General features: G+C 41.6%; 1 protein-coding gene across 20 annotated transcripts in view; it reads right to left on the bottom strand.

Annotated features, from left to right (window-relative positions):
* The window catches only part of Kcnma1 (potassium calcium-activated channel subfamily M alpha 1), a 701,946-nt gene that overhangs the window by 26,747 nt on the left and 653,516 nt on the right, over positions 1–21,683 (bottom strand). For 11 of the 20 annotated variants that reach the window (XM_036199299.1, XM_036199301.1, XM_036199292.1 and 8 more), the window contains 2 exons: positions 13,768–13,881; positions 7,863–7,993 (listed from right to left, as the gene is read on the bottom strand). In XM_036199299.1, coding sequence (XP_036055192.1) covers positions 7,863–7,993; positions 13,768–13,881 — 245 coding nt within the window. Of the gene's footprint in view, positions 1–7,862; positions 7,994–12,930; positions 13,012–13,767; positions 13,882–21,683 lie in introns of all 20 variants that reach the window. The other 9 variants (XM_036199296.1, XM_036199286.1, XM_036199289.1 and 6 more) reach the window with 1 other exon arrangement.

Below are 21,683 nucleotides of genomic sequence, written 5' to 3'. Positions count from 1 at the left end.
AGATAGTATTAGAAGTTTTATCAACAAGAATGGATGCCAAATAGTTCAGTGCTTATAAATATTAAGATATGGGGTTGGACTAACAAATATAGCCACTGTCACTGTTTTTTCTTTTTAATTAACTCTTATTGGGACCCAGAAATGCTCATTTTCTTTTACATGATACCTTTAGTTGTTTCAGAACTGTAGCAGCTAAGGGAAGTAGCTGTGCCTGAGACTATAGCTCTTAAAGAGGCCCTCAGCCTGGCCATACAGATTCTCACAGACAGGGTTAGTGATACAGCCCAGGAAGCATCACACGTCACTGGATAAAGATGATTTCTCCACAAGTGCATGTGGGGGAAACTGGCTACCTGGAAATCTCTTCCAGCAGTCTAATAATGATTTAATAAATATATACATTGTATATATAGTAATATGCTTTCAGAGAATGATGGTCTAGTAAGAATACAGGTTGATAAAATTTTTAAGTAGACTCTGAAAAGCACTAGGATTCAAAAATCATGTTAAAAACACATAACCCAACTTGAAATGAATTCTTAAAATGAAAATTTTCCATTCCATTTATTTCATAGATTTTCTATTGTGAAAATATTTACTTTAAACTCTAAGAAAGGAAAGAAAGTATCATTAAAAAATTAAGAATAGAGCTAAATTATGCATCTCTTTTTGATGATTCTTTATACAGCAGAAAGTCCTTAAGGATAAAAACTGAAGTTATCAGAAGACAACAATAAATATTTACACAACTACCTACAAATTAAAGTGTATACATTTAAATATACACAAACATAGTTATAGGTCCTCCTAGTGAAAATGACAACACAGAGCACCATAGCACATGAGATGGTATTTGAACACTCACAATGGGAGTGTGTGGGCACACTTGCTCTTGGGAAATAATCAGGAAATATGATCATGAACTTTACTTCATATTTGCTCAAAACCCAGTAAGTTTCCCTCAAAAGACATTGTTACTAGTTTCAAGATTCATGTACAAAAATGCTTAACTCTGGGTGTTACAGATTCTATCTGGAACATCCTCCACATGTGAAGGTGTGGTCCCTGGCTTGGTTCCATTGAGAGATAGTAGAGCCCTTACCAGGTGGTCTAGGGAAGTATTCTAGACACTGAAAGCACATCCTTACAGAGGACTATGGGGTTTTAGTCTCTTCTTTCTGTCGTAGGATTTCAGAGCCATGAGGTGAGCAGTCTTACTCTACTACACCATGTACCATAATGTGCTGAAACTCCAAAACCATGGGCCTAAATCCTATGGAAGTTTTGCAAATCATGACATTCAAAAATATAACATGCTAAATTCTCTTGACACAATATTAACTAAAAAGAATTAACCGAGATTTCAAATTGAAAGCTCTGTCTATCTATCCATCTATCTATCATCTGTCTGTCATCATCTATCAATCAGTTATATATATACATATATAGGCATATACCAAAATATTAAACACTTTTCTTCAGACTTAGGAATATAGACTAAATATTTTTCTACATTCTTGTGCTTCCCAAATTTTCCAAGGGGAACATGGCTATCCTTTTCTATGTGTGAAATTGAAGTTTATTTTAAACAAAGAATATGGTAGAGCTGCCTGTTGGAATACACTGATAAGGTCAATGTGAAAGGACATAGTTTTGTTAAATGATTTACACAGAAACACTGGGACTTACTGAGCACACAATAATTCCTGGACCTTGGAGTAGCTAGCATTTGCATGCAATTCAAAGACAGTGTCTCAAAATTGCCTATGAGTGGTTCAACTTGGAAGGAGGAGACAGCATTTCATAGGTGCTTGAGCATTCCGAAGCCTGGGATCAAGCACTGTACCAGGGCTTTGTGCAGAGGAAGGGGGTGTTTCAGCATCATGGGGCAAAACAAGCACTAGAACCCCAAATGCCAATCATCAAACTATTCTTGCAGAAGGGAAAGCAGCCAGAATACACAACTATTCTGTAGATTAATGCAAATTCTGGCATTGAGGATCTACAGATTGTGAAGTGAGATTATAAAGTACATGTATGAACCTTTGTCTTGTACACTCTTACACACCTCGAGACTATCCTGTGCCTCACTATGCACCAAGTTCATGACAGTTGTACTGGGAACCTTATGAGGGGCTCCTGCATGAAAGCTGTGGACTCAAAGGGCAAGCCCACAGACATCCTGCCTAATCCCCTGTCACTTTGGTGGTATAGAGATTCATTTGGTACCTGAAATCAGGACACCTGTGCAGTCTAAAGAATTCAGGGCCCACTCTTCACTGTGAAGACAAGGTCCAGCACATTCTCAGGGAAGGCTTTCTTTGTAGCAGAGCATGCTGACCTCTTGATTATGCATTTTTAAATTTTTATCATATTTATGTGTGTGTAGGAGGTGTACTGTGGTGTGTCTATGGAGGGCAAAGAAATCTTGGGGTAGCTGCTTCTCTCCTTCATTTGAGTCCTAGGGTTCAAACTTAGGTCACTATGTTTAGCACCAAGTGCCTCTGCCTATAAACCATATCACCCTGCCCTATGGTATTGTCTTGAATCCCTTCTTAGCTACTCAATAGTTATGACAGTGGGAACATTGCCTAAGTTTTCTATGGTTTGGACCCCTCATCCACATAACAGGAGAAAAGAAGCAAAACACACATTTATAGCCTAGTGTTAAACAAGAGAATGTGTGTAATTTCCCATATGCAACTATGCCTCCTCTCTCTCCTCCTGTGTTCTCATCTCTAAGAAGGAGGGCTGCCTTTAATCATTTGTGAGCATCCCTTGCCCTCTCGCATTGGGTGATTCTTGGGTCCTGTAAGGACACACAGCAAAATCATGAAGGGCTAGAATAACAACCAAAAAATTGTGGAAGAAAAAGTCAACTCTGCAGCACCACCTAGCCTAATGTGTGCTGGACCCTTCCACCCCACTCGCTCATCTTCCTTCCTCTATTTTTTTTTTAAGTGTAATTACTGGAGCTTATGTTTCACAGTTAATGCTGTCAAGCCTTTTAAACTAATTGGTCTTTTATAGAAAATTTAACTGAAAATTAACACATCTTTTAATAACATTGCCTTAACTTTAATGGCACTCTGCCTTTCGTCTATAATTGCACTAAAATTGTCATTTTCCATGTCATATCTGCCATTTTTTATATTTGCTAGTTTTCATGGTGTGGATTTTTATTTTTAGTATTTTTCTTTCATGAGCAATGAGAACTATTTCAATTATTTTCTCCTGGATCTGCCTTGCCTGGTGCAACAGCAAGGGGTATGTTCTTGGGTCCAGCACAACATCCCGCTGTTTGCTGCTCAGACACAACACTGCTGCTACTCCATCTGCCTTGGCGATGCCTGTGGACTATCTGTCTGCTTGTGAGAAGAAGAAATGAGGGCTCTTGGATGGAGTGTAGAGATGAGTCACGAGCAGAAAATTGCTGGCATCTCTGGAATGGCACTGGATTAACCTGGGCTGAGAGCTCAGCCTTCAACATAAGGCTCACTCAGGGTTTGGCCCTTCAGGAAGTTACAGTATAGACGGAAAGGCAGGTGGACCCATGATTCAGATGAGCACATTCTCCAGTCTTGGTAACATAAATCTCGTTATTTCTGACACCAAGGCCAGTTCATATAAGACATGAAAACACCGAATATTCCCTCCTGCAGACTTCTGACTCATCTATCCACAGAGCTCCAGTGTCTGATATCTCTAGAGTATGTGTGCATGAATGCATCCAGGAGAGACAATGAGTAAGCAGACACATTCATACATACACATATATATATGTATGAATATATATGTATGTGTGTGTGTGTAAATAGCAAATCTACGGCTCTGCTGTCACAAGTTCCTGCTTCATATCCCTTTGTCCTTATCCAATTACCACAAAGACACAAGGAGTTGTTCACATCACACTTAATTAATAGTTGGTCTCAAATGATTCCCAGACAATGGAAAACATAAGTGAGGACTGGAACCAGAAGCCTCAGGTCTCCTTGATGACCCTGTGCCCCACTGCCCCACTTACTTCATGTGCTTAAAATCTGTTTTATTTATTTGACATTATTCATCATTCCCCTACAGTTTTTACCTCTAGATTATATAAGCAGAAAAAAATTTAAACAATAGAAGATCATAGTCCATGGTTCTCTTCTCTATCCTGAGTCTATAGAGTGACGAATGATGTCTGTCACTTAGTAGGTGTCCAGTAAATGAACTGATTAAGAATGATAACTATAATACAGCTTTAGAGAACTGGTCATATGCTAAATACTTCATGATCACTTTATAACCATGACCACAGTCTCATATTGGCAAGCTATGGGACATGTGTGATTATTATCCCATTTTAAAGATGACAAAAATGAAGCCTAGAGAGATTTAGAGTCCTTAGCCAGTAAACTGGTGTGACTACTAGGGGAAGTGAAATTTAGATTGGGGTTTGGAAGAAGTGAAATTGGGTGAAAAAAAAAATCTGAAGACTCACACACAGCTCCCAAAACAGAGAGGCTTCTTTTCATTGTATGTGCTTAGGCGTGTGCATGTGGTATGGTGTGTGTATGTGTGTGTGTGTGTGTGTGTGTGTGAGAGAGAGAGAGAGAGAGAGATAGAGATAGAGAGAGAGAGAGAGAGAGAGAGAGAGAGAGAGAGAGAAGCAGTCTAGGATCATTCTGAAAACTTCATTTCACAATTGAACCCTTCCTCTTAGAGGTGAACATCCATAGGGATAATTATTCCTCCCACCATCAGTTTCTGTTGTCCATCTGTTGGATGAAGCCACAAGACTCTCTGACACAGCCCTATTAATTACAAAAAAGGCCAACAAATAATCAAAACAATATTCTGTTATCAAAGTACTAAGCCAGGAGGAGTTAAGTGATGAGAGGTAAGAATGTTGATTCCTTGAATAAATGGCAACTTGGGGAGCAGTGCTAGAACATGAGGATCCCTGACATCCAGAGTGATTTGTGTAGGTATTGTGATGGTTCCTGTAGATGGATGCTGGTGTTGACTCTTACCTCTGCTCCTGCTGTTTGAAAGGAACCTCATTTTAGTTCTTCCTAGTTACTGCCTTGGTACTTGACTGATCTAAAGTTTTCATAAATGAAGTTTGAAGTAGAATACAAAGGAATCACAGGTAGTACTTTGTCAAAAGGTCTGGATCTAATTGGGTCTGTTGAGCCAGACCTCAACTGGAGGTTTTTTATCCTATATAATAGGTCTGGAATGATTTGGCTGGGATTTTGATTGATGACTTGAAAAAGCACTGTCAGTAGGCATGTTAATATGCCTCACCCCAATGTTTAAATCTGCTTTATTGATTTATTATGTACTGAAAGATCAGACTATATCACCAAAGTGTGTCACTAAGTTCCAAGCCCTCAATAACTAATGCTGCTGCTTGATAAATATGAGGAACAGTACTAAGTTCTTAGAACCCTTTACTCTAGGCTGGAATATAGAAGAAAGAAATATTGCTTTCGGGCTATGGTATCCATAAACTACAAGCCACTTTGTCCCAAACACTTCAATTTGGTATCAAAAGAGATCAGGGATGACCTTTGAAAATAGTTATTAGAAATCAGTTCGCTTTGATTTCTCATCTGAGTTTCTGAGAACTGATTATCTGGCAATGTTATCAATGTTTAGCCTTGAAACTCATACCCAGATGTGCCCTGCCTCCACACTGTCATATGCACCACCTCCATGCTGTCAGTCATGTGCCCCTTAGACTATGTAGAAGTTTCAATTGCATCACTTAGATTTAGCACTGGCTTAACAGTTGTTTAACCTGCACAGGTGTACTGCTTCATTTCAAAATTCTCAGTATCTGGTCCTACTTGGAGCACATTGACTGTCTGTGTATAAACGTAAATGTTATAAATTTAAGTTTCAAAAAACCCTTACAGTATTTTTCACTTCTAAAAAAAAATCCATAAGCAGCTTACTTGTCTTTTAGTAAAAGCAGAGATCTGAAATCTCTGGAATTAGGAGCAGAATTCAAGTGATATTTCTAAAGAGACACAATCCAGCATCCTACAGAGAATCTGGTGCTTTATTGAACATCATTATATAGCCTCTATTATTCTCTCCAGCCTGTTCAAGAGTTTGTATAAACTGAGCCAATACTACCAACAGCCTGAAGGTCATTTACAAAATTCCAGGAAACCAGGAGTTCTACTGACTTGGAAAGCCACCAGTCAACCTTAATTCAGATGAATGTTATTTCATAATTATTTTTAAAACCATAATTTGGATATTTTACTAAGATATGCTTACATTTGGACCACATTCAATAATATGGAATCACCTAAATTCGTCTCTAAAAGCCCCATGTCTTCATCTTCCCTCACCCAGTAATCCCTCTGGGATTATTTTTAATGAATATATGATAATAATGCATAGTTAGTGTATCAGTTGTTTAACATAATCAAGAGAACAACCTTCTTAAGCAATGTGAGAAATGTATGTATGGAAAAAATACCCTCTAAATTATGTTTAAAATTGAATGTGTTCAATGAAACTCTGTCCCATGGGTTCCTCAAGGTCAGTTTTTATCTAGCCCACACCTCCATTTTCACAAATTGTGAATTTCACTATTGAAAAATGAAGTGAATCTTGCATAAATAAAGACATGAGTGGGAATGATTTCCAGTACTTGCTGTGGCCCATTCTAAATGATGATGCCACTGTGCTGGAATCCACTCTTTTAATTGTTACTTATTTGGGGGTCACAAGAAATGGGGAAACAAATGGCTTAACCAATTATTACACATCAAGTTACTAAACGAAACATAACTGTTTTTGTTGTCTCAATCAATAACTCCTTTCCTTTAACATCCATCCTTGTCCCTGCCCTTCAGTAGAGAAGAGTCCCATGCCTGGTCCTCACCCAAGGCCTACTCTTTTAGTGACAGGCAAGGACTTTGGTATCACCCTTGGTACGCTATCCTTTCTATCTTCTGTTCACATTCAGGCTATTCTCAAATGTTTCCAATTTTACCAAAGAATACTCATCCTCCCACAACACACACACACACACACACACACACACACACACACACACACACACACTACTATTAGTACTACTCTCCCTCCAGCTAGAAGAGATGCTTACTCAGACATCACCTGCCACCTGCCTACATCACTATCAGTACTACTCTCCTTCTAGCAAGAAGAGATCCCTACTCAGACATCACCCCTGAGTCTTACCAGTCCAAGCCATCTCCACTGAGCAGACAAGGGCAGTGCTTTCAGATATGAACCTGACCACATCACTCTTCAGCATTAAATCCAAACACTCAAACCATGAAAATGGTTTTCAGTGTCTTCCCTGTCCTTTCCTCATTGTGGTTCAGTTTCCTTTGTCTTCCTTGACAGAGTCTCACATCTTGGTAGGAAATAGTTCCTTAAGAAGCGCTTCTCTTATCCTGCAAACCAGGCCATAATTTCCCCTGTCTTCCCTGCTCTTTGAGGAATTTATAATCAATATTTACTTGGTTGATTGATAAATATTGGTATCCTTTCTTTTTCTCTTTTTCCTTTTTTTAAGAAATAGCTTGGTGCTTTGGGTTTTTTTGTTGTTGTTGTTTTGTTTTGTTTTTTGAGACAGGGTTTCTCTGTGTAGCTTTGTGCCTTTTTCCTGGAACTCACTTGGTAGCCCGGGCTGGCCTCAAACTCACAGAGATCTACCTGGCTCTGCCTCCCTAGTGCTGGGATTAAAGGCATGCACCACCACCGCCCAGCTAATATTGGTAACTTTTCTAGAGAGAAAGATTCATGAACCTCTGCTCTTTTCCATGCACAGCTCAAGCTTCTGTAATGTCTCCTACTTTAGAGATGGTCTGTGGGTGTGTATAACTTACCGCACTCATGAGTGAGTCCAGGACGCTGACAGCAAACGCTGTCCCACATGCAAAGGGCTGTGTGAGGTACAGCTCTGTGTCAGGGTCATCATCATCGTCTTGGTCCAAAAACTGAACATTAGTATCGTTCACTAGAAAAGGCATAAAATAAGAATTAGCACTGAACACTATACATGTGTTAGTGAAGCCAGAGATACACTAAGTGACTGGCTTAGAGAAACTGAAGTTATTGCAAAAGAAACAGGCATGGCGAAGCTGTTGATGGAACTTGGGATTGGCGAGCAGTGGGACTCAATGGCCTGTTCCTACAGGACTGTTTTAACTTCTGAGACCTGGAAAGCAATGAGGTCAAGCAGGCTTGCTCCATGGCAACTGCTAAGAACTGGCAAGTTAATGGCATTGACCAGTCCTTGCTACAGTTTTAGAATCATGACCAAGAAACACCCTAGGGCATTTTTTGGTAGCCAAATCCTTTGAGAGATGGACATATTTCGATGATGAATAGCCATGCTGGAATGGGAAAGTTAGCCACAAAGAAAAAAATGCAACTTATTTAGAAGGAAAAGCAATGGACCAGAAACACAGCAAGGGCAAATGGCAAGGAATTTGCCCTCAGGTAGGACCTACAGCTAGCCCCAAGGATGGGCCTGGTGTGCCTGGCCTCTGAACCCAGGCCCATACCCTACTGAACACTTGGGAATGGCTCCTGGCTATCTCTGGCTGTTTTCCAACTTCTTCTGCAAGGCTCCACACACTCTTTCCCCTTCTAAACAGCTCTGTCTTTGCTGTGTTCTAGAAGACATGGCTAGGGCAAGATGCCTTCCTTCAGTGTCATCTGAGGAACCCCTAAGGACTCCTCCTGTGTGCACCCAAACTGATGCACTGTGTCCTTCAGATGCCTTTAACTTATAAAAAATTAAATGACAAATGATCTTCTGTTTCTATCTTGTCCTCAGAAATGATCCATTTTGCAGAGCAAGTAATAGGGGGACGTGTGGGGAGCTGGGGAGAGGCACACTTGTGATTTCTGGAATAATTAAGGTGGTTTTAGGAAGAGAACAGATGAGATTTCCTAGCTCCGTTGTCTTTCTAAATCTATCTGCAGCTAATTCTCTTTCCTAGAGTTATTGTTTTAATTTTTTTAAAGGAACTGTCTGGACAACTTTCCTTTTAAAAAGTACCAACGAACAAACAAAAAAAGCACTGAAACTTTATTGAGCCAGAATAAATGATAATAGGATAAAAGGCTTGGTGTGGAATTATTTTAAATGGCACCATCTTTATCCACCCCCACCCCCACCCCCCGGAGAATGACTCTAATGGAGTGAAATCTTTGCTGTGATTTTTCCAAATTTGGTCACATTGGGACCCAGTTGTCTCAGGGGCAGGAGGGTGAGCAAAAGTCTCAAGTCTGGTTTTGTCGCCCACTTCTTTAGCAAAGCATTTCATGATCCCACAGCTAAGCTGTTCTCTTGTGAAATGGGAAAATTATGCAGTCTCTCATGAGGTAGCTCAGAGACTCCTAAGAGATCAGATTTGGTGAGTTTGCTCCAGGACCCAGGGCGTGCTGTGCACTGGATAATAGGAGGCTGACTGTCTATCAATCTGTTACATTAGGGAAATGTCCAGCACCTCTCTGCTCCTCTCAGAAACAGTAAGATTTACCTGTGAACTCTCCAAACGGTTCTGTTAAGTTGAATCATGACTGGCCCCAAGCTGCCTCCATACCCATTTCATGTTTGATTGAAAGTGTCTCAAATATGGTGAACTGTAGCCTTACTCCATGTGGAAATTGTATAACCTACTCCTATAATAAGTAGCTCGGGCTCACAAGTGGCCTAGTGTTCAAACTAGATTCAAATAAGACAGGCTCCACCTGTAGCCTTGGCCAGAGTGTCTCATATTTCACTTCCTTTCCTCAGGAATGTGTGTGTGTGTGTGTGTGTGTGTGTGTGTGTGTGTGTGTGTGTGTGTAAACACCCTGCTCTCATAGTGGGCCAAATACGAGGAACCACTTCCATATGGACCCTTGTCCTACTTTAGACTTGTAAATGACATGGAGTAAGCTTTCTAAAGCAGACACTGAAGAGATGGCTAGGTGATTAAGAATACTTGCTATTCTTGCAGAGGTCTGTGTTACTGTGTTAGCCTGCTAGCACCCACACCTTGGCCCACCTGACAGTGCTCCAGGGAACCCCGCACGCTCTTCTGTCCTCGGCATGCACATGAGGTACATCCACATATGCAGGCAAACACTAAATATCTTTTAAGATTTTTAAAAGCACACTTGTGGAAATTTTGCCTTATCTTTTTCCTCTCTCTGTCTCTCTCTTCTCTCCTAGACTGGCTTCAAACTCACTATGTAGCAGAAGATTATAGACTGAACTTCTCCACCTTTGCAGTGTAGGGATTGTGGGTGTAGACTACCACACCCAGTCGATGAAGTGCTAGGGATTGAACCCAGGGCTTTGTTACTGTTAAGTAAGCACTCTACCAACTTAGCTAGATCCCAAGTCTATAATTTTGGCTTTTAATATTCTAACAGTATGTTGTGAGGTCCACAGTATTTCTGTTCTGGGAATCAGAAAATGTAATCAGAAAATCACATGCATTAGAATATGGTTTTATTTATTCACATCAGCTGATGGTGTTTGCATCTCCATTCCTACCTGAGCAGTACCCCTCCCTCTTTGTAGAGAGATGAGGAAAAATGGTCCAAAGTTATTAGTGAGGCCTGAGGAGGAAGAACAACTCAGGACTTGAGCGATGCAGGCTATTGGAAGGTGTCAAGGCAAGAGCAAGTCTCAGTGAAAAGCTTGCCTGTTGTTCCGGAATGTCCCAGGAAGATAGCAGCTGGAGTCCCCCATGCCCACTTCCTAGAATAGCAACTACCTGGGTAATAAGAGGTGACAAAAACATTGCCCCACAATGCATGTGACCAAATATAGTTGGGAAATAGTGAGTTAAGCTGCTACAAAGTTCTTCCTCATGGAAACCTCGGGAGCCTTCGTCAGAGGAGTCTCAGAACAAATGAGGACTGGAATATATTATAGTCTTCAAATGTGTTTGGCCTGGGTTGTCTCTGTGTCCTTGTGTGTGTCCGGATTTGTATGTATCCATATATGTATGTGTTCATGTACAGGTGCATGTGGAAGGTAGGGGTTAACATCAGCCATCTTCCTCGATCATTTTCTATATTAGTTTTTGAGGCAGGGTCTGTCAACTGAATCTAGAGCTCACCGATTCAGCTAGACTCCCTGGCCAGCAAGCCTCAGGGATCCTTCAGTATCTGTCCCCAAGGGCTGGAATTAGAAGATGTACACTGCCATGCTCAGCTTGGATGTGCATGCTGGGGATCAGCACTCAGGTCCTCATGATTGCACAGCAAGCGCTTTACCCCAGGCCTGTCTCTCCAGCCCTGTCTCTGTCTGTTTTAAGGGGCATTTTGCTGGAGTAATATCACCCAGCACACATCCCAGGGAAGATGACATTGCAGGGGTGAAGTGGGATGAGGAATGGTAAGAGGATTGTGGTATAACTGCTAGAGAAACTAGCGTCAAGGGCAGAGGGAGAAACAGCCTGAACTCTAAACGGGAAGGGAAAAAAATCTGGTGTGGGAGAGTGTTTAGGGGACTTGATAACTGAATTGCTGACTTGTCTTGGATCACAAAGCTTTTTGTTTTCCTTTCTACCAATCAAAATCAGGATACCCTAGTTAGTTAATAGCACACAGATTCCAAATGCAAAAGAAAGTCTTGGCGAGGGTGCTTTCAGAAACTGTGTAGGTATCTGTGTGGGAGATGCTTGGATGAATTTCCCAAACAGTGGTCTGGGGCACATGAGCTTCCCTGATCTTTTGTGGTCCTATGGTTCTAAGAAGAGTGATGGAGAAATCCAGGCTTTTAGCCAACAATGCTAAACATGAAAAAGATACCTCTCCTACTGTGGCAAACAGAAAATAGTGTGGTACTCCTTGACCTGAGTGAATGTGTCCTGATAAATAGCTCTGTCTAACAACCGTGCAGGGCTGCATGGTGGACAATTTATTTTTTCGTTTCTAGACACCTCACAAGCAAGATTACTGGGTTAAAAGCCTCCTCTCTTATTTTGAAATATATTTGGGGGGCCAAGAAAGTGGAGTGTTCATTTCATCTGTGAGTCAGGCGAAGGCAGGTGCTCCCCACTCCTCCTCCCACGCCTCTGCCGAGAAGCCCTTTGCTATGTCTATTTAGAAGATCAATCTCCAGTGCTGAGACCTGCTGCTGATGGGCGCCCTTTGTGGGTTATTAACCAAGTCATGGGGAACCATGTAAGGCCCTGACAAATGAAGCCATGACCATGGCCTATATCTTCCAGAAAAATCTACTGTGAATCTCTAGGGGGTGGAGGGGAGAGGAGACGCTTTGGGACGGCGGGGCCGGGGTCAGAGAGTAGGGCCTCTAGCCTGCTCTGCACCCTTCTTGGAATCTGGCTTTAGTAAGAAAAGATCCCCTGGGAGCCAGCTGCTTTTTATGGCTTCAGAAGCAGAACTTCTGAGAGAGGGCCTGGTAGGGGGAAAAAAGGCAAATAAAGTCAGAATAAAGAAAAATAAACAGCTGGAGGGAAGTCACTGTCTAGGATTTCTTATCTTAAAATTTTTATAGTTTTCCTTTGACTTCCTCTGAGAGCTGTGAAGACATGTCAGTCAAACTGACAGCATGTTGCAAGAGGAATATAGGGAAGAGGCGGGGGAGAGAGGGCACGTGTGGGATTTAAAAGAGAGGGAGAGAGAGGCTTGGGCCACAGAAAATGAATTAGAGCAGAGATGCTTTGGAAGCTACTGCCAGGTCAGATGGGTGTGATCAAAGGTTTACTGATGCTGTGTGGAGAAAAAAATCATTAAGAAAAGGCCAGAACAAGACAGTCGATTCCAACCAGAGCCACAAATAAAATACATTCAAAGCAGTGCCATGGGGTAGCCTTTCTGTTACAGCCAGCGAAATGAAGGGGGGGAAAGCCAATGAGAGTTGGAAACGCCAAGATCAGAACAAAAGAAAACACTGATGTCAAGAAGACAAGCACTTCTTACCCAACTCCGTTATCATTAGAATGTGCGTCCCACTGTTTTTTTCCTGATTGACTGATACCAAAGGCAACTTGCCCGGTTTAGCTAATTGGATACAGCATTTAAGGGTCAGGGAAAGGGAGTGGAGGGAAGTACAGAAAAAAAGAAAGAAAAGAGTGAGGGAATGATGGGGGACGCATTCTCAAGCTAAGCCACCTGGACAATAGAGAACCTGTACCGGGAGTGGGAAGAGCCATTTAGTAGTTGTATAACTTCCCACAGGGTACTGGAGAACGGCATGGACAGGTCAGAAGTTGGGTTTTACTGGCTACAGATTATAGCCTTCAAACCCTGTGTGCTTCACTCATATTTTGGCCATTTTTTGAAAATGACCTTTGGCGAGACTCTCAACTAGGATAGGGTCAAGGTGGAGCTGCTGCACAGAGGAGCAAACAACCATGTGAGCCAGTTCTCACAGGGGATCCGTTCTCAGGTGGGACTGGCTTAGTCCTGAGGTTCTGAGTATGGTTTCAACTGTAGGAGCCTTTGAAACAGAACACCCAGAAGAGGCACCTTCAGGAAGAAGCCACCAGAAGGGCCCTTGCCTCCTTTCTTCCCCATTCCCAAATGGTTGCCCCAATTTCAAAGCCATTCTCATGCTCCTTTGAAAACAGTGGCCAGAAGGAAGGAAACTGTCTATTTCTCTCCTGGGAAAGATAGAACAGTTTGTCCTTCAAACAATCTGCTGTATCTCTAATTGAACCTCACCTTCACTACTCCACCCCAAACCTATGAGGACCAAGGGCTAAAGAACAGGCCAACTTCCCCATATTCCCCAAGGAGCTGACAATGACTCCCTACCGAGTTCTGTGATGATGGGGATGTTGACCCCTGTTGTGAGGGAAGGCTGGCGCAACATTCCATGCACTGGGCTGTTGTCAGGAGATGATCTGTCCATTCCAGGAGGTGTGAATCCTAGTGGAGAAAAATTCAGAGAAGTAGAAAATTTGGAAATGATAAAAGTACAGTATACATACAGAACCCTTAAGATGCAGTGTACACATTATTGACAGGCAGGTCACCAATTGACACAAGATAAACTCGGAGGGGTTTTTTTGTTTGTTTTGTTTTGAAGGACATTACAGGAAATACACTTGAAGCAATTCTAACTTAATCTGACACCTTCCTAAAATTCCAGACATATCAGTATATATCCTACGTCCAGTTCCCCTTCTCCTACAAGTAGTTACCACTCACTGTGTCTAGTTGTCCTTAGGAAGGCAGGATTATGTGACATACACAATGTTCTTGCTCATGAAAAGTGAGTGAAGAAACACACATCACTTCTGGTCTAAGGCTTTGTCTTATCCTTCTCTTCCCAAACCACATCTAACATTGAGGCATGGGTCACTATGGAGATGGAATCTGGACAGTAGCCTCAGACAACTGCCCTGACCCATAAAACCTTCTAAGGGAAGTGGGGGGGGGGTACCAATGATGGCTCTTCCAAACCATGGATATGTTTTGTGTGTTGCTACCATGGCCTAGCCAAACTCATTCTGACCATTCTCCTCAGCCAACTGATTGCATTTCCTTCTGCTCTTGAGGAACTTAGCCCCCAGGTTTGACATGGTTCTGGCTGGTGAGTTGTGAGGCCAAATCTGCTTGGAGGCTTTGGGCAATTATTCCTTGGTCTTAAAAAGACATGCAAAGGAAGACACCTCGTTTGATCCCCTAGACACTGTTTCCTATGCCTGCATTTCCTAGACCCATAGCATCCGTCTCCCAACTAGGATGAACTGCTGTTGAATACAAAAGTCACTTGCTGCTACTGTCTGAACTGAGTAGAACTTAGGAGTCATAGAACTAGCCTTGAATTCCTGAGGTAACCAACCTGGCAGTATCAAGACATCATGGAAATTTATGAAAAAGGTAAGATTTGAAATGGCAGGTTTAGTAAGAGCAAAACTTCTTCCAGCCAAGTCCACTGAGTACCTTGTTAAGAGTGCAGGCGAAAGACACACAAGGATGGGAAAGCTCTTTGCCTCATGCCTGTGCTCCTTAGAAATTCATTTTCCAACTGAAGCACACAGCAACTAGATCTGTCAGCTGTGTGCTATCATTCTCTTTGGTGGGGTTTTTATTTTTATTTAATTAAAAATATTTTTGGAGATAAAGTTTTTACAATGTAGCCATGGGTAGTCTGAACTCACTCAGTAGATCTGGCTAACCTTGAACTCACAAAGATCTTCCTGCCTCTGTCTGCCTCCTGAGTGCTGGGATTAAAAGTGTGTGCCATTATGCCTGATTCTTTGGTTTCTCATGTCTATATGGGCTTACCAATAAATGAGGGACTTAAAGGTACAAAGATATTTGCTTGGCTTCCAAACCAAAACTCTGAATTGATCAGAGGACCACATTTTACAGTCACTACTTAGTAATGGGACAAGGCTGGGTTGATTCTGGCATTTGGGTAATGTCTGGTGCTCAATAATTGCCTATCCTTTGGGAGGTTCACAAGCAGAAAATGCCAGAGACTTTTGAGGGGACTTTCTCATTTTCTCCTCTTCTTTATTTAAATATCCTATCAAGTGCTATACTTTCAAGAAAAACGAAAAAGTATCCATTCCCGATTGCACTTATTTATTTATTTTTTTTAGTATTATGAAACCTCAAACAGACCAAGTTACATTCAATGAGTTAGTGTTCACTCTTCCTAAACTTTGGAATGTGTCTATTTTCCAGCCAACCGCATAACTAGGAGCATGCATTTTAAATGCTAGCTGTTTTCTTCCCTTCGAACAGTGAAGGGGAAGAAATAAACTGCTTTCATCAGAAGTGGCATTCAAAAGCATGAAAAATTGCAAGTGGCAGCTGTGCAGATTCAGTGGATGTGACGTTTTTTACTTTCTTCAACTTGACAAGTGAACACCTTACATCAGTAATGCTATATGCATAATACATGGCCTATATTTTGACATCCACCATCAGACACTGACTGGAGAAAATATGGGTGTGTTCCTCAAGGAGTAGCACCCATAAAGAAGGCAAGAGATACAGGTCACATGGTATTAGGAAAGCTATATTTCATTGCAGAGCCTGCAACAAGCTGGAGCATCCTTTTATTTTATCTTATTTAAAGATTCCATTTTCAGCTGTGAAAAGACTCAATCCCTTTGCATGAAACCTTCATTAGGAAGTGGCATGCTTGCTTCCTAGGTCTCTTTCACTTTCCTTTCATATTCCATTTCCCCCCACAGATTCCAAGGCTGGTTCCATCAGCATCAGCAACTGACAAACTGATGGGTAGCCAGATACCCTTTACCTGAAGGTCTGTCTCTCCATCTGTGACCCCAAGAACAGGATACTAATGTTGACATGAGGACTTTAGAAATATCACACCTCCTTCTACTTTGCAACGTTTCTGCTCTCACATTGGGTTTGCAAATTTAACAAAAGTGTAGATTTTTCTCTTTTCTTCTCATATAGTCATAGTGATGACTCAGACATTGTTTCCTCCCTTAGGGGCCTACTGTAGGAAAAGTATGTTCTGAAGTGCCAGGTGTTGCAGACTTCCTAGATGACCTGTATTTCATCTGAAGGAAATGAAGCAGGAGGATACCTTAGATGTCATCATTCTAGTCATGGTTGACAAAGCAGGTCTTACCAATGTTCAGGTCTCCACCCCTTTCATCGTTGGCATCACTTTACATCTCTACATCAAACAACACTGCTGTTCTGTTTGCACAAGCTGGCATATACACCAGGGATCTGCAGCCAGAGACCAGAAAACCTGGGAAATGCTCCAACATGCGAGACAATACTTCATTTTGCCAAAAGAAACCATTAAGAATGTCAGTGTTAAAGAGCTAGGCCAGAAACCTCAGAATAGGCCAGAAAACTCAGAAAAGATTCAAGGTGAATTTGTAGACTGCCCAAGTTCTTCTTAGGCTCTTGATTCTTTAATATGTTAACACTGTACTCCATGGAGCGAGATATGACTTCCCCAGACTACCTCCTCACCTTCCAGGGAAGCCCCATCCCCAATCCTAGTGTTCAGAGGCCCGTGTGACTGGCATGCTTCTGTGTTATCCACTGAGCATCAAGCATCACTGCCTTGACTGACACTGTCTTGGGCCAGACATTCTCATTTCATGTGCACTGGGAGAGTATATGGCCGGAGAGTTTGCTGTTTAGCTGGGATTCCGGCTTATGTTTTAGAGGCCTGACTCCTAGAGAAGAAATAAAAGGGACTAGTGAAGAACACAGCCTTGAAGCTGGAGCTCTTGGGTTCAAATTCTGGTTCTTTATTTCCCAACATCTGTTAATTTTTTAAAGGTATTTTTACTGCATAAATTTTTGTAACTTGGCTATTCCACCCATGTGTAGAATAAATTTGATTACTCTCCCCAGTACCCACTCTGCCTCCCACTCTTCTCCATCCCTTTCTCAGATTCCTGACTTTTGGTTTTGCGTTTTAACCCATTTAGTTTAATCAGGGCCACCTGTGTGACCACTGGATTGGGACCATCCACTGAAGCTTGGTGGGGTGACCAGGGGTTACATGACTATAGGTTATGTTTCCCCTTGTCATTGAATCTTCCAGAAACAAGTAGTTCAGTAGTGAGGGGTAGAGCTCTCAGTCCCACCTCCATGCATGCCTGACTGTTGATTGGCCCATGAGGGGTAGAGCTCTGAGCCCTGCCTCCATGCATGCCTGACTGTTGATTGGCCCATGAGGGGTAGAACTCTGAGTCCTACATCCATGCATACCTGACTGTTGATTGGTCCATTCTTGTACAGACTCAGCACAGGCTTTTATAGCTGCTATGAGTCTGTGACACAATGGCTGTGTTTTGCACAGAAGGTATTATTTCACATCCCTTCTTATTTCCAGGCTCTCACATTCTTTCTGTCCCCTAAGCCTCAGAGAGGACAATGCACATGACTTGGGCTGGCTTTGTAGATATAAGCACAGCACAGCCAATATTCTCTTCAGGTCTCTGATTCTCATCTAAAAATCGGAAGTATTCCTTATACAGGGACTATGGAAGGCTAAAGTAAAATGTGCCATACTTAGGATGAAGTAAGCACTCAATGTCTACCAATGACAATATTATACTAGATACACAACAAATACTTGTGGAGAGGTCCAGCAGACCCCTTCCTTCAGGCAAAGAACTGAAAAGCATTTGAAAGATTTTTCTTAAGAACAATTTGTCTTAGAAAACTAATGAGAAGTCAAGAATCATAGCAGGTGTTTTTGTTATAAGTAGATTAGTCTTGCAATAATAATAATGATAACAACAACAATAAATAGTAATAATAATAAGATAGCTGGGAACATCTCAAGAAGGAATCTGGATATTGGGAAGGCTGAGGTTTTCCTCAGATTTATAGGAAACAGGTGGTCAGCCTTCATACAGGAAAGGCTGTTAATTCCAAATAGCAACTGCTGATCCCTTCTAGGAACTTCTCTTTTCTAGACTTAATTTCTGGCCCCCTTTATTTGGAAGTCATTTGCTCCTGAAACTGTCTTTACCACTGTTTTCTTCGGCACCTGTGTTCTGGACACATCATCCCTGCTGGACTCAATGGAAGGATCAGCCACAGCTGACCTTCTCTGGATATTGGTTGTCTTATAGGCTGAGCAAGTGAGGTCTCAGCTGGAGAAAAGAGAGGAAGGTGAAGCATTAGTTAGTGAAAAGTTCAGAGCATTGTACTTTAGTGAGGGTGGCATGGAATGAAAGAATTTGACACTAGAACTTAGATGGTTCCTACCAAAAGTTAGGAGAAAAGACAGAAAAGGTGACATCAAGGTTTCCATTGATTAAAGAGTTGTTTCCTACAATACCTAAGGCGCAGGGAACATTGTGGAAGAAGAGGTGGAAAGACTGTAAGAGCCAGCGGATCAGGACGTTTGCTGTGAGATTGTGTCTCCTAGTAAAGTCAGAAGTTACACTCATGAAGTCCTACCAACATGTTTGCTCAAACATCAACTGAACAAGTATGACACCAATGGACAAGCCAAACTGTATGGAGACAAGTCCATGAGGCCTTAACCCTATGCAAAGAACTATAGGCAACTGAAGAAAGCTAGGAATCTGAGTGGTGGTCCTCCCTAGGGAAGAGCGTGCCAATTGGTTTCCAGTGCCAAATGATCAGCCTTAAAAACATGCATATAGGTAGCATTATACCAACTGAAAAGATTATATTTAGGAATATATACATATATACATATATTCATACAATAACAATTAATTTTTTAAAGGCCATGAATTTGAAGGCAAGTAGGGGAAGGGTATTTATATACATATGGGAGGGTTTGGAGGGTAAAAAGATAAAGGAGAAATGTTGTGATCCAATTGTAATCTCAGAAAGTACAAAATTTCTCTTGAATTAAAAAAGTGGAAAAAGAACTGAGTATAAGCATGCAAAAAAAAAGTTAATTATTTCTGACTGATGGTGTATACACGCATGCTGGGTTTTGCTACATCTAAGAGACCAGGCACAAGCTATCTATGACTCAGCCAAACTAGTAGACCAGAAAAGAGCTCTGTGGAGCAATGCAGGCCGAGGGTGCTAGAAAGGAGCAAAGGCCCAATGTCACTCTCTTATGGACTTCAAAGCAAGGGAAGGATGCTGTAGAGATCACCAATTACTGTAACTGAAAATGGTGAAGAGAGACTGAGATAGCATGTCAGGGCACTGTGCTCTCACACCTAGCTTCTCACCACCATCCTAAATAAATACTCTTTTGTTGAAGAAGAAACTAGAGCCCAACCATGACCCATAGAGAGGGTAGGCAGTGTGCCTCGGGGATGTCAGATCTGGTTAGCAGATCCAAGATCTAAACCAAACCTGTTTCCAGGCTCCTCTAAACTAACCCTTGCCTCTTACTATGCATTAGACTGTGCCCAAGGTGCTTTCATGGCTCATTCCAATTATGGCTCATCACAACTGTACGAGCTGAGAGACCAGTTAATATTATCACTTTAAAAAAAGGAAAATAGTACTGGGAAGAGTTGAGTAGTTTCTGAAGGATACCCCAGTATAAAGTCACTGATCTGGGAGCCATAGTCAGATAGTCTGACTTAAGAATCCATGTATAACAGATAATCCAATGGTGTACTCCCTGTCATGGCTGTGTGTGGCTGTGTGATGTACTCTCGCGCTCTCTCTCTCTCTCTCTTCTCTCTCTCTCTCTCTTCTCTCTCTCTCTCTCTCTCTCTCTCTCTCTTCCTCCCTCCATCCCTCCCTTCCTCCCTCTCCCTCTCCTTCTTCCTCTCCCTCTCTCCTACCTCTTTCTTCAACCCTGGCAAGCAAGTTTGAGACACAAGTCAGTCTGCCTTTTTTTTTTTTTTTTATATTGTTTTCACTTTTAAACAATAGTGCACTACAACTGGGACCCATTGTAGTCAGGCTTAACCTGCTTTGGTGTAGCAGCATGCACAGCTCAGTGTGGATAATAAATGCTTTAGTATAGTACTTTTCCATGGGGGAAACACAAAGTACTTCCTAAATCTTCCCGAGTTAAATCCCCAAGCCTTTCCAGGGAGAAAGGGAGATGGAAATTCTTATCAATCACCTCCCTTAGACTAGATGGAGAAATGAAGGTAAGTGCCTCCCCCATCCCCATAGATTTAACATAAAGGAATTGGCTCGAAGGGTGAGCCAAATTATCTTTTATTGTGTGCATATAAATGATGGTTAGAAATCCATATGCTACGTTAAACTAGGGAAATAAATTAGGCCCAGTCATGGAGGTTCACTGAGACAGGTATTCAATATGAAGTTGTAAAAGGAAAGATCACCGTTAAAAATGATCTATAAAGACATGTTAAAAATCAAGAGAAACATCTCATGTTACATCATCTAGGAGATGAATTAGATTTCCTGTTAATGCCAGCAAGAAAAAAAATCCCCAAACCAAATGTCAGATGAAGTGAGGATCAATAAAAATATTTTGATAAGTAAATGCAACGGTGCTATTTAACACATGATTGGCAACTCCTGAAACATCAATTATCCAAATTTCCCATTGCTGCTTATGGGAAAATTATGCAGATTAGAACTTGATTAGGCTTATATCATGAGACTCAATTTAGACTTTTAATCTATTAAGCTCCAATAAATGAGGCATCTGAATAGCTCCCCTGAGCAACTACAGTAATAGCCACAGCAGTCATTTCTGCAGTGTGTATGCCAACAAATTTGTCAGCAGCCCAAGTAAAGAAAATTCCATGTTGGAGAGGAGCAATTGCATTCTAACTTGGAGGGGCAGAAATAACCCATGCCTATAGGGTTGGCTGGGGAAAGAGATTATGGGGAAGAGCTACGAGAAAATTCATGTCAAAGAGAAGAACTTTTGGTTAACCTTACAATAGATGTATATATTTTCCACAGCTTTTCAATGGCTTCCAAAGCTGGACTCTGGTGTCAAGGAATTATGTGGTTAAAAAATTAAAAAGAGATTATTTACCAAGGTGACAAGTTCTCCTGACATTGCCCAAAAGTGACTCCAATTGACCACTTTCTGGTTTGCAGCCCTGGCCAGAGCCTCCAACCAAGAGCTTTCATAAATTAAAATGAAAAGCAATCAAGCAAGACACTTAATATAAACCTCTGACTGCCACATTATGGGCACACACATAGGAATACACACACACACACACACACACACACACATACACACACACACACACACACACAGGAATGTACACACACACACATATACATAGGAATATACAAACAGGAATACAAACATACACACACAG

This window comes from Onychomys torridus, chromosome 9 (genome assembly GCF_903995425.1).
Source record: "Onychomys torridus chromosome 9, mOncTor1.1, whole genome shotgun sequence".
Classification (NCBI taxonomy): Eukaryota; Metazoa; Chordata; class Mammalia; order Rodentia; family Cricetidae; genus Onychomys; species Onychomys torridus.
This window is presented reverse-complemented; position numbering and strand designations above follow the sequence as displayed.